The sequence below is a fragment of the Strix uralensis genome, chromosome 2 (assembly GCF_047716275.1).
Source record: "Strix uralensis isolate ZFMK-TIS-50842 chromosome 2, bStrUra1, whole genome shotgun sequence".
In the NCBI taxonomy this organism is placed as follows: domain Eukaryota; kingdom Metazoa; phylum Chordata; class Aves; order Strigiformes; family Strigidae; genus Strix; species Strix uralensis.
The window spans coordinates 110,298,490-110,310,141 of record NC_133973.1 but is presented as its reverse complement, the minus strand read 5'-3'; the positions used below and the strand labels follow the sequence as shown (position 1 = coordinate 110,310,141).

The 11,652-nt window shown below is 34.6% G+C and overlaps 1 protein-coding gene across 9 annotated transcripts in view; it reads right to left on the bottom strand.

The window, feature by feature from the left end:
* Positions 1 to 2,427: 2,427 nt before the first annotated feature.
* Positions 2,428 to 11,652, bottom strand: part of POSTN (periostin) — a 38,192-nt gene continuing 28,967 nt past the window's right edge. For 2 of the 9 annotated variants that reach the window (XM_074861008.1, XM_074861014.1), the window contains exons 18-23: positions 11,474 to 11,569; positions 10,772 to 10,861; positions 9,081 to 9,158; positions 8,583 to 8,663; positions 4,209 to 4,250; positions 2,428 to 3,657 (exon numbers count right to left, since the gene is read on the bottom strand). In XM_074861008.1, the coding sequence (XP_074717109.1) occupies positions 3,617 to 3,657; positions 4,209 to 4,250; positions 8,583 to 8,663; positions 9,081 to 9,158; positions 10,772 to 10,861; positions 11,474 to 11,569 (428 nt within the window). In that variant the 3' untranslated portion in view covers positions 2,428 to 3,616. Of the gene's footprint in view, positions 3,658 to 4,208; positions 4,251 to 6,300; positions 6,388 to 8,582; positions 8,664 to 9,080; positions 9,159 to 10,771; positions 10,862 to 11,473; positions 11,570 to 11,652 lie in introns of all 9 variants that reach the window. The other 7 variants (XM_074861017.1, XM_074861009.1, XM_074861010.1 and 4 more) reach the window with 7 other exon arrangements.

Below are 11,652 nucleotides of genomic sequence, written 5' to 3'. Positions count from 1 at the left end.
ACAGGAGTGACCATTTTATATTCAAAAAAAGCATATTCAGTGATCTAGAATAAGGCCTATTTTCTGCCATTGCTAGGTCATGTATTTGCTTACCTCTCAAGTCTTCTCCAACAGTAATTATAGTCATAAGATGCTTCTTAAGTTTTCAGTCTTCTCCTCTGACATATCTGTTGTATAAGCATTGATCTGCACCTCAGCTTTAACATTATCTGAAAAACTTTCTTTGTTGAAACCTTCACTCAACACTGGAAAGATTTTTTTTACTCCTTAGGGATTCCTTTCCAATTACCAGTTTTGTGGTTGAATTATTTCAGTGACATTGAAAAGAAAAAGCCTTTATTGCTGTGTCAATTTCAAGGTCCTTCTCCATCAATCCAGGGGTTGTTACTATGATGATATCCATTTTGTGGACTGTCACAATTTGAAGCTGCTCTGAACCCTATATTATCATAGCTTTGGGGTACAGACTTACTTCTAATTTCCTGGAACATTACGATTCGCTTTCTCTCCTGGATATCACTGCAGATATACCTCAGTGCCCTCTATTCCTCCTCTTCTGCTGTGTTGTTTCTCACATGGCATAGGATAAATGAATGGCGATGAGAGCACTCTGTCAAATACAGACAATGAAGGCCTTGATGAACAAAGAACAAAGATGAAGAATTAGGTATATGGTGATACTCAAATGTAAAGTATTAATTCCAGGACCATTTTGTCATGCACCTGTAATGTCTGCTTTGTAGCTTCTACTTTTTTTCATCTTACCCAATATATGAAAAACATTCATCATGGTCTTCTCTGTTCAATACTTGTCAAATTATGAATATTTATGAATATTCACCCTCCTACATCACAAAGAAAATATGTAGATACAAATCCTAGTTTCCAGAAAATTACAAGGTAACAATTGAATGTGTAATTCTAGAATTTCTTTATTTTTAAAGCACTATATATTTTTAAAGTCTATATAGTGATCTTATAGATCACTTATGTGCACCTACTGTTGTCAAAATTGACAGACATGTGAACACTGCTGCTTACAAATTCTTTGGCATCAGTTTTTCATACAGGACACCAAAGGAAGCAGATAAAGCCTTTTGAGAATTCCATCACCAACTCATCCAGGCGTTCCTGCTCATTCCTCCCAAGAGATTATAAGGAAACACCAAAAAAAAGAGTGAGTTCTCTGTTATTAGTAAATATTCTGACTCGGTTGTATGCTAATCCCTTGTTGAATCACATCATATTAGTTTATGTTACTATAAGGTGAGGGGAAATAGATAACGGGGCAGGAGGATTTGTAGTCTCAAAAGTTCTCCGTATCTGTTCTTTGGTAAAAGACTGTCTGTGCTGAGACAGAAATTACTAAATATATGAAAAGCATTTAAAAGAACATGTTGATTTTCTTTCTACATTGAGTTGTGGAAGGATTCTTGTTCAGATAAATAGAAAAAGCAACTCCATCAAAAGAGATGTTAATGTACAGTGCAACTGGGCAGACACCTTCTGTGGTCAAGGAAGGACTCAGAGAGATGGAGTGTGTCAGGGAAATAACTATTCATGGAGGAGTGCCCTTTATATATTCTTGTATTTCACCTGGATTATATTCATGAAGGGTGAAGTACAGAAAGGTATTTTAGTGACTACCAGAGGCTTTGAAATGTTAGCAAAGCAGAAAATATACCAAAATTAGTATGTTACAAATTTATTCCCACTTGAAAAGATAAAAATGTACTACCACAAAATAGGTTTTAATCCATTTTCTTGCCTCCTCACGCTTCCTCCCTAGTTTCTGTACATACTTTATCTGTCAGTTCTATCCCATTTTCTTCCCCATCTCCTACTCTTTTTTGGGAGAGGGCAACACAAACACATTCCTCCCCTAACATAATTACTGTCCTTTAAAATCATACTTGACTGACAGTTCATGGTGGCACAGCAGTGAAGAAAGCAGATTGAAGATAATGAGTTAATGACAGTCAAAGGCCCCAGACAAAGGTGACAGCTTCAGTTCACCCTGTAGGCAGTCCTAAGAGCTCTCATTCTCTCCTAAAAGCTCTCTAGCTCTTACCAAAGTTAAAAGCTGTCTTTCCCCCAAAGTACTGTGATAGTAGGTACTGATGTCACATTATTGAGACAGTAACATCCCAGTAAAGCTACACAACATATCATTCCAATGATCAGAGAGGTTTACCCTTCAGGGACTAGTGCTTGTGGTATGTGATTAGGGAATTAAGGAAGGTTTTTAACTGTGTTTAAGGAGAGTGTTACAGTTTAAATGCACTAGTATATGCTAAGCGAGAAAGAGATGCATCAGTTTGTTTTTGTGAAAGCATATTTTTTGACTAAAAACTACACTAAAAGTTTAAGAATATTTAGAATTCACTTTACTATTCAAAAAGTATTTATAAATGAAAGCAAGCACAGTTCATCCAAATCCTTTATTAAGTATTTCAAAAGAGAAGTATGAAAGCACATTAGATAACTCCTCTGAAACTTTGGTCTGCAGAATTAAGGCACTTTGAGGACATTTTTCTACTCCATGAGTAATTGTTATCCAACTTTTGTTAAAGGCAAACAACTTTTATGAGTACAAAACTAGAGTTATAAAATTAACATAATTTACAGAAAACTCCACATTAGTACCAGTTATTAACAAAGCATGTTTTGATATAAAAGCTTTCAGACCTAGCCTCATTTTTGTAAAACCTTCTTCCATGCTGAGTTAACTGTTTACATGCATTTTATTTATCCCTTTTATAATCCACTTTAATAATCAAAAGACACATTTAGGGAAAAAGTGGGAAAACACTTTAGAATCTCAGTATATGTATTGGTATAAGATTCCTTTAATGGGAATAATTTTTCTTGTAAATAAAGAAGTCAACATAATCTCAAATACAGTTCAAGAAGCTCATGTTTGCTTTTTTTTTTTTTTTAAGAGCTTCCATGAGCCACGTTACTAGAAGGCATTTGGATATGCAATGTAGAACAAAAAAAGGATACATTTAATATAAGGCATATTTGTTTGTTTAGAAAAGGTAACATTACTGGTGTCATTATGACATTAAACACGTAATGAATTTCGACTTATAAAAAGCATACAATACTACTGAACCAAAAGTGCTATGTCAACATCTCATATTTCCTTAGATTACTCTAAAAGTCACCTGAAGTAATTTTTTTCTAGAAATGTTCTAATTTTATTTATATTTCTTATTTATTGGAAATAATAATAATAAAAAAATACACTCTGTAATGTTCCCTGCTCTTTTTGAATCCAATCCTGCAAACACTTACTAGCCAACATAAGAAGGAATCCTGGTTCGACAGAAGTTGATAGTCTGCAACAGTTCCAGGATCCCACCCTGCAGAGTGCTTACCGTCAAGAGCAGTTAAAGCACCCCCAATAGACTACTCCTCCTGGTGAGCACTGTGCTAGCAGTGAGTATCTGCAGCTTCACATCTTTTTGTGGATTCATGGTTCAGTTTACATTATGTTATCAAAACAATGTCATTTTCTAATGTTCTCATCTTTTTTAAAACTGGTTTATCTTCCTCTCAAAGACCATGCTGTTAATTTGTAATTCAGTGGAATTTCTGTCTTGAAAAGCTTTTAGGGATAAGCCAGTCTTGCCCTCCTTCTTGCTGTTCCCCCTGAAAAAATGGAAAAAGAAGCATAATTATTACCTATAATTATATATAATATAGTTACACTATATACTGTATGTACTTGTGAAACAGATATGTGAAGAGGAAAGACGAAGCCTGATGCTTAATCTTTCACTCTTGTGCTGGAAGCTGGGAAATTACAATGATCTCTCAGCTTCTTACATAATCAAAATAATGTAGAATCAGTGAGCCACAAATCCTATGGTGGGCAATCCCACAGTGCCATTTTCACAGTGTTAGACTTCAGATTCAGATCTCACTTACTCACTGACTTATTCTAATCTGAAACACTGTTTGACCAACACATATAATCTAAGTCATTTTCAGATAGAAATATATATAAGAAAAAAATCTAGAAACCTAGTAATTAACAATACCAAGCTTTGTCAAAATTTCTTTTTTTTAAAAAAAGCATAAATGCAACTCTCCTTTTGAACTTAGTTTTCTTAAGGGTATTTTTTTCCCTCCTGACTTTTAAGATAACAGAATAATATTTGATGCATGTTAAAATGTTTAAATATTTGTTTTGCTTTTACCTTGTGTCCTCCTGGTTGGTTGTACTTTCCGTACAGGTGCTTCTAGAAAACAAAAATGTGGCTATCAGAAGTGATTTTTAAGAGCCTTTGAATTAAAACTCATTAGAAATGTTGAAAACCCATTGTTGACTTGCGAAGTTTGTTCTTTAAGTTTTTTGGTAAATTAAGAATTTTGTGCCATTAGCATGTTGACTTAATCACCTGAAACATGAATACTTATAATACAATTCACCCACTTGTGTTATGTGCAGTCATCCATCAAATCTTACAAATATTTCAAAAGTACTTTTACATTTTAACAGTATGTATTAATCTATTCTTCACACTGATCTCTTACAAATGGTTATGTGATGTAGGCAGGTGCCAGGATGTTTTGCCCATGCTCTTCATTCAGCAAACACCATCTGACACTGTCAGCAATGTACAAGCTCAGGTTAATGTCCAGACTGGGTCCTAGTCTCAGCTTTTGGCAGAGGATGTCCAGGTCTGCTACGTAGACATTACTTCAGGAATTATTTATAAGTTATGTGCTTGAAACTCAAACATCACAAGATGTTGGCCACATTTCCAGCTGGGTTTGGGTCTTGATGGGTAACTGAATTGTGAGTCCACAGTATGATTCCACATTTAGAGTTCAGTTAATTTTCTCAGAGACTTCTGTTTTAAAGTGTAGAGTAGAGCAAGGACTATTGATAGGTACCACTCTCATTAGCAGATATATCTGTTTTCCAAAATACCTACTCAGTGAAACTATGGACAGATTTTCCTCTTTCTCATCAAACCTTGAGACATTTTTTAAACCAGATGTCTCCTCATTGGAAAGAGAAACATTCCACAAGCATAAGAAATAGTTCTGTCACTGTCACAGAAATGTTATTGTGGTATTTTTCCTTTTTTACATCTTTGCTTAATCAGATGCAGTCAGTTGTCTTTTCATCCTGAGGTACAGAGTATATGAATGCATAGCCCTGAGGTACAGGCTTCACCTCATTACAGCTGAGGTTAAACACTGGGTATCTGCACCAATGTGATGATAGAAAATTTCAGGATCTGCACTGCCCTGACAAGGACAGAACATGGTCCATTCAAAGTATGCTTTCCATAGTTATAAGCTGTCCATACACTTATGCTTTCAGGCAAACCTCATGGTTGAAGATCACACCTGTCTGTCATTTTCAGGCAATAGTTGACTTCCCTGCATGCCTTGTACTACTCAACATTGAAGTAATACAAACGTTATGGTATATCTTCAGTATGTAGCATAGACTTCAAAATTTAAAAAGTAGAAATGTATTTAACTTCATTCTCCACAAGCCATAATATTTTTTCCTATGAATGTAGCTCAAAGGCTAACAGAATAACTTATTCTGCATTACTAGAATTAGAATTGGAAAAAGGACATACTACAAATACAAAAGAAACCCTAAACAAGCTACTTAAATTTGAATGAAAACAATTAAAAAATAATTGTTAAACCTGAAGAAAAAATTCCTGGTATAAAGTCAGGGTGAATTGTATTTGGCTCCTTTAAGAGACTCATTTTGGACCTCAACACCATTCAACTCTTTCAAACACAAGTGTTTCCTTCATTTAACATTAGGATAAGGATAAAGAAATTCCAAGACCCTGTGAGATATTTACTCAACCACAGGGTTATACTCCCTCCACCCTACACCCCCTTCACCAGGTTGAGAACCCCTCACATCAACAGATCATATTAACACTGACAAGGAATAACTCAAGTTAAAAATAACTCACGTGGTCTTCTTCTGGATGTGCTGCTTAAGGAAAAGGCAATTCTTATGGCGCGTGTTCCTTCAAATGTTTTAACCTAGGTTTTGTGGTTAAACATTTCCTCTTGTCTACTACGCTTGCCAAATCTTTTAGTTATTTTAGCCACAAGATAAGCCTCAACATTTTTCTCTGCAACGTCCGTGAAAGAATTCTTTCCCAAACTAATTGTAAAAGTCTTGTTAAAGTACTGGCTTCAGACCTGAGTAATTTTTGTGAATAAATACTACAAAACCCCACCTGGAATGATCACTTCAGACAGAGCAAGTCCTACTGATACTGGAATTTTAGACAAACTAACCTTCCAGATGGACTTTCTTGATTTCTCTCTCGATAATCTGTGGCTCTCCCTCAATTACTTTAGTAACCTTGGTGTACTCAGTTCCAGCTATGGTAAGCATCAAAAACAAATGAGTTAAATCTGGCATAGCATTTTTCCATATGCTAGGAGCCTTCCGTAGAAACAATGTAATTTGGGGGATGTAGGTGTATGCAGACCACCATGTTATTCATGCCGTAAGGTTCTGCTGATTTCCTTGGCCCTGCCACAGGTGATTCCTTTTCTATGGCTGAGAGACATCCATTGCAATCTTGGCTTGAAGTGTTGTTTCAGCAAAGACTGCCAATTGTAATAAGCAGCGCTGGATATTGTACGAGTAGAATTATAGCCCATACGAAATCATTCTTTTACTTTAGACAGTGGTAATACATTCATTTGTGACTGGACTTGGATTTCAATGTTTAGGAAATTTTCAGTAAAACAGAAATAATTTGATGTAGACAAGAGGGCCATAAAGCATTATCACCATTATCACCAACAGCCATAAGGCTACATGTGTATCTGCTTTTACTGGCTAAACATATGGTAAGGTATTATCATGGCAGCCAAGGGTAGCTGACTGGATAAATCATGGAAAAGATAGAGAAAATCAAATTAAAACAAAACACAAATCTGCCTATTTGGTCCATTCTGTAAAGCAGGATGCTTGTGCAAACTAACATATAATAGCAAGGGAAAATAGTAAGAATTCAAGAGACAATATTGTCTTTTACAAATTTACTACAGAGAAATGATTTATCTCTCTTCCATACACTTATAGTGTCACTGTAAAATGTATCTCTACAGATTATGTCTATTTAATTGTATACCTCTGTAACTGAAGATGATTACAATTACAATAGTAATTGTTAGATTCTGGCATCAGACCTGTCACAAGAATTTTGAACAGTTCCACAGATAAAGTTTGATCCTGCTCTTTATTGCCTGGTTGACACCACTAGAACATAGTCCAGTACAGAGAGGGTTTTTCTTGCTATAATTTCTTCAGTTTTCAACTTTCCTTTCAAATATTCAACACTGAAATAAGCATCTCCAGAGAGCAACTCTTTTCACGTGGCTGGGACACTTAAGATGAAAAACCCTCTGGAAGTTCCTATTTCTCTCCAATGATTATAGGCAAATCCTGGCTTAGATTTGTAAAACTAAGATTTAGATGTTTAAAAAGGAAGAACGAAATATAGTCAACAGTGCATAGCCATATCTTGGCTTTTCTCTAAGACTATCTGTATTATCATCTAGCATGGTTTTGTTTGGTGGAAAGCTGTTCAGCCATCTCTAAATTTTTTACTTATCCGAAGTTTAAGTCCCATGCACAGAATAGTGCTTTTGAAGGACTACAAGATCTAGCTCAGTGAACACACAGCTAGCTGTGAGCTACTTCACTGGTATTCATGTTTATAACTTACTAAAAAGTGAACATAAAATGAAGTGGATTCAGTTAATTTATGCCAAAAGAAACATTCATACATATTTTTGAGCTTCTGTCTCAGGTTTACACAACCATTTACTAAAAACACAACACTTGAATTCTCTTTTTTCATTCCCCATTGCTATTATAGATAGGTTTTCGAACCTACATTAAGCAGAGAACATTCCAAATTCATAGACAGAGATTAATTTCATAAGCACAAGTTCTTTTACCAGTTTTCTACAGCTACTGGTTATATATTGCCAAAACTGTTAGAATTAAGAGAGCAAGAAGGAAAGAAAACCATTCATTGGAATGCTATATTTGAAGAGAATTAAAGTTAATGCCTTGATATCCATCACCTCTAAGCATTGAAAGAATGATGCTAAACATGCCTTTAATTATTAACTTGAGGGCAATGAATATTCATTTCTGAAGAACTGATAAGTAAGATGAATTTGGCCTATTACAATACTTTCCACTTCATAAGTGTTTTTCACAGATTTAAATTTGCTGAAGAAAAGAGCTCACAACTAGTGGAATAAATCTTCATTGCTCCCCTGAGTTTTAATTAGACAACTTTTTAAAGACTGAAAAAAACCAAACAATTTTTATTTTCATGATCAATATAATAAAAAGATTGATTAATCAAACTTTGGTAATTATTTCCATTTCACAGACATCTGGCACTCCATATATGGCATTCTATTTTTTCTCCCATTAAAATTACACTTCCGCTATGTCAGTCTTTAAAATGTTGAGATCAACATATCTGAGAGGGGTTTCAGTTATCATGACCTGTTGCAGAAAGGTTAGTTATAATACACTGAATTACCTCCCTGCAGAAGTCTTTTGATTTCTTCATCTTCAAGTAAATGACCATCACCTTCAATAAATTTGGTCACCTTGGTAACCTCTGATAGGATACAGGTTATGGCAAAAAATTGATTTGCAGAAAACATTTGACAAGCCTTTTACAACATATTATTGAATTAATCCTGTCATAGCATTTTGTTGAATTACAAAATTAATCTGTTATGGTATTAAATTCCATGTAAAGTCTGAAAACACAATATTTTATGATAAACATAACATACTACATATTTGATCCAGGCAGCCTCAACTCTGGAGCTGACTGAAATGTGAAAATCAGAGACTCAAACCAGAATGTTAGATTTGGACATTTTTCAGGTTCTGAGGTTTAATCTGGCTATGATTTTGCAGTATGAGCATTTTTGCTGAAAACATGGAGTATCCATTCAGTAATTACTTCGGTAATATATTTTTAGATTTTTTTTTTATTAAAGTAAGGAAAGAAAACAAGGATACTAACCTTCTTCAAGTAATTTCTTTAACTTCTCTTCATTGTCTGTGCCACCTGCAGTAATTCTGGTATATTTTATTTCAGGACCTGGAAAAAGATGTATAAGACAGTGACTTTAATTGGATATAACAGGATTGCGTTTTAAGTTGGGTTTTTTTTTGTTTGGTTCCCCCCCCCCCCCCAGTTTAATGCTTAGGATGGTTCCATGGTTAACATGCTTTAATCTGCTTTTATGATAATTTTGTCTTTTACTGTGTCTCAAACTAAACTGAAAGAGGGTTACAAATAGTAGAGCTATTCAGGAAAGTACGTAAATTTAACATACTTACAGTAATATCTGCTCATATTCTTGAAGTAAAGACACAGTTTTAAACACTTTGTTGTATTAGGTCATAGAACAGGTATTTTCTAAGCACAAAAAGAGTCTGGATCCACTGTTGTAAATAGATGTTGTTGCTTTTATTACTGCTATGAATCATTTGAGAGCTTAACATTTGAGATTCTTTACCAGTTTCTACTACAGAGGGAAGAGAAGGAAATATGAGGTCTGAAATACTGGCATTTTACATTATATTGACCATTTTTAGTGGGATATTAGTGAAATTTGAATTTCAAAAATGAGAAAATGGTATTTTACCTTTTTTCCCCAGAAAATTTGTGTTGAAAAATAGTCCCAGTTTTATTCAGAAACCACCAACATTTTTCATTCAGTTATTTTCATCACAGTAAATAGTTGTATGAGAATAGCTTAAGTCTGGTTCTTTATTTCTCTCTTGCTTGAATGACTTCGTAAATTGAATTTTAAGATTTTCTAAATAAACTGAATATTAAGACTTTTTGCTAAGTCACCATGCTCCTATAACACTGTCTTTCCCTTACAATTGCTCTGACTGACAGAATTTTAATGGCAGCATTCAAACTGATATTTAACCAAGGGGATCAAAATGTTTTAGCAAAGAATTTGTGATGCCTTACTCCACTTTCAATTTCTGTGAAGTTTCTATGATTCTTAAAGAAATATCTCTGTAGTAGGACAAATATAATTGAAATTAGCCAAAGAATTTGAAAGTTACTGTAGTAGAAGACCAAGGGACATAGATGCACATTAACTTTATCTTATGTTAGCTGAATACAAATGTCTAACTTGTGGATGTCAGATCAGTCAAGGCCCCCTCTTACAGAGGAACAGAGAAGTTCTTTTTCTGAAATGGCTGTCAAGGGACCTTGGGATGACATGCAAAAGTAGGTATCTACACAATGAAGGTCTATCTTTGGTCAAATGAAGCCTGCCTGGAGATATACAACCCAAAAATTCAAGGAAAAGAAAAAAAAAAAATCTTTCTAAAGCAAACCAGACTAAAAAAATGCAATAGAAGCAGTCTCATCCTGAAATAGTAGCAAGAAGCTTGCAAAAGCAGACACTTTGCAAATACATTTAAAAAAAAAAAAGTTTTCACTGTTTCTCATGCTGTTAAAATACTGTTGCCATTTCTGTGTATGTGTGTGTAGCACACATTGCCAGAATTTGAGCCATACATTGTCAGTGGGAAGCATTAGGGAAAAATCATCTCTCCAGGGTATACAGTTTAGTCATTTCTCTCCAGGAAATGCAGTTTAGGCATTAGGACAGAACTTAAGATGTGTTACTTTTGTACATAATGGCAAACTTTACTAAATATGAATAGCTCAGCATAATTTACCTTGAATAATTCTTTCTTCTGTTACTTTTTTCTCTGTCACTTCCACAGGTCGCCCATCAATAATTTTGGTGTATGTTTTAATAATTGGTTCTATAAGGATTTTAAAATTCAAGACATCAATCAAGTGATGAATAGTGTTACAAGTACTGCTTTTGGGATGCTGAAACTTACTGAAGCACACAAGAAAATACCATAGCATATTTTACAAAAAATAAAAATGTTCAGAGGAGACCAAAGTTTCCTCCAAAGTTAGGATGGCCACATGCTGTTTTTCCTTTAAAAGCACCCTAGATGTGACCTTCTCAATGCCCCTAGCAAAGCAGAAGGCAAAGTTTACCTCTCTGTCTGATAAAATTGCCTTTCTATCATAGAATCACATACTGCATTTTTGATTGCAGAACAACAACCAGCAAATAATTCTTGACTGAGACAGATGTTATGTCAGCATGCAAAGCATTTCTAAAACTGTCTTAACTGTAGCTATGGGTCACAGCTAGGCAAAAAACCCATTTTTTTTTTAAAATGCATAAGTGAAAATGAAATTATGCAATAAAATTGCAACACTTCCAGAGGGTCTTGTTAAAAATAGAACATTTATCTAACATGTGACAAGAATCACCTACATTAAGTAGAAGCTGATTGGGAATAGTGTATGTTTCAAATTTTAACTAATATAAATTGAGTTGCTGAAAGCATACCAACCTCCATGAATCACTTTAGTTATTGTCTCCCCTTCCCTGACTATTTTGAACTCAGGTTCCCCTTCAATTAACTTAGTGAGCTGTGTGATAGATGGGTCTGTGACACAGGAAAAAAACAACAAGTTACAAATAGTCATAAAAATATTTATAGAATTCCATGGAGCTGAGATGAAGCTAGTA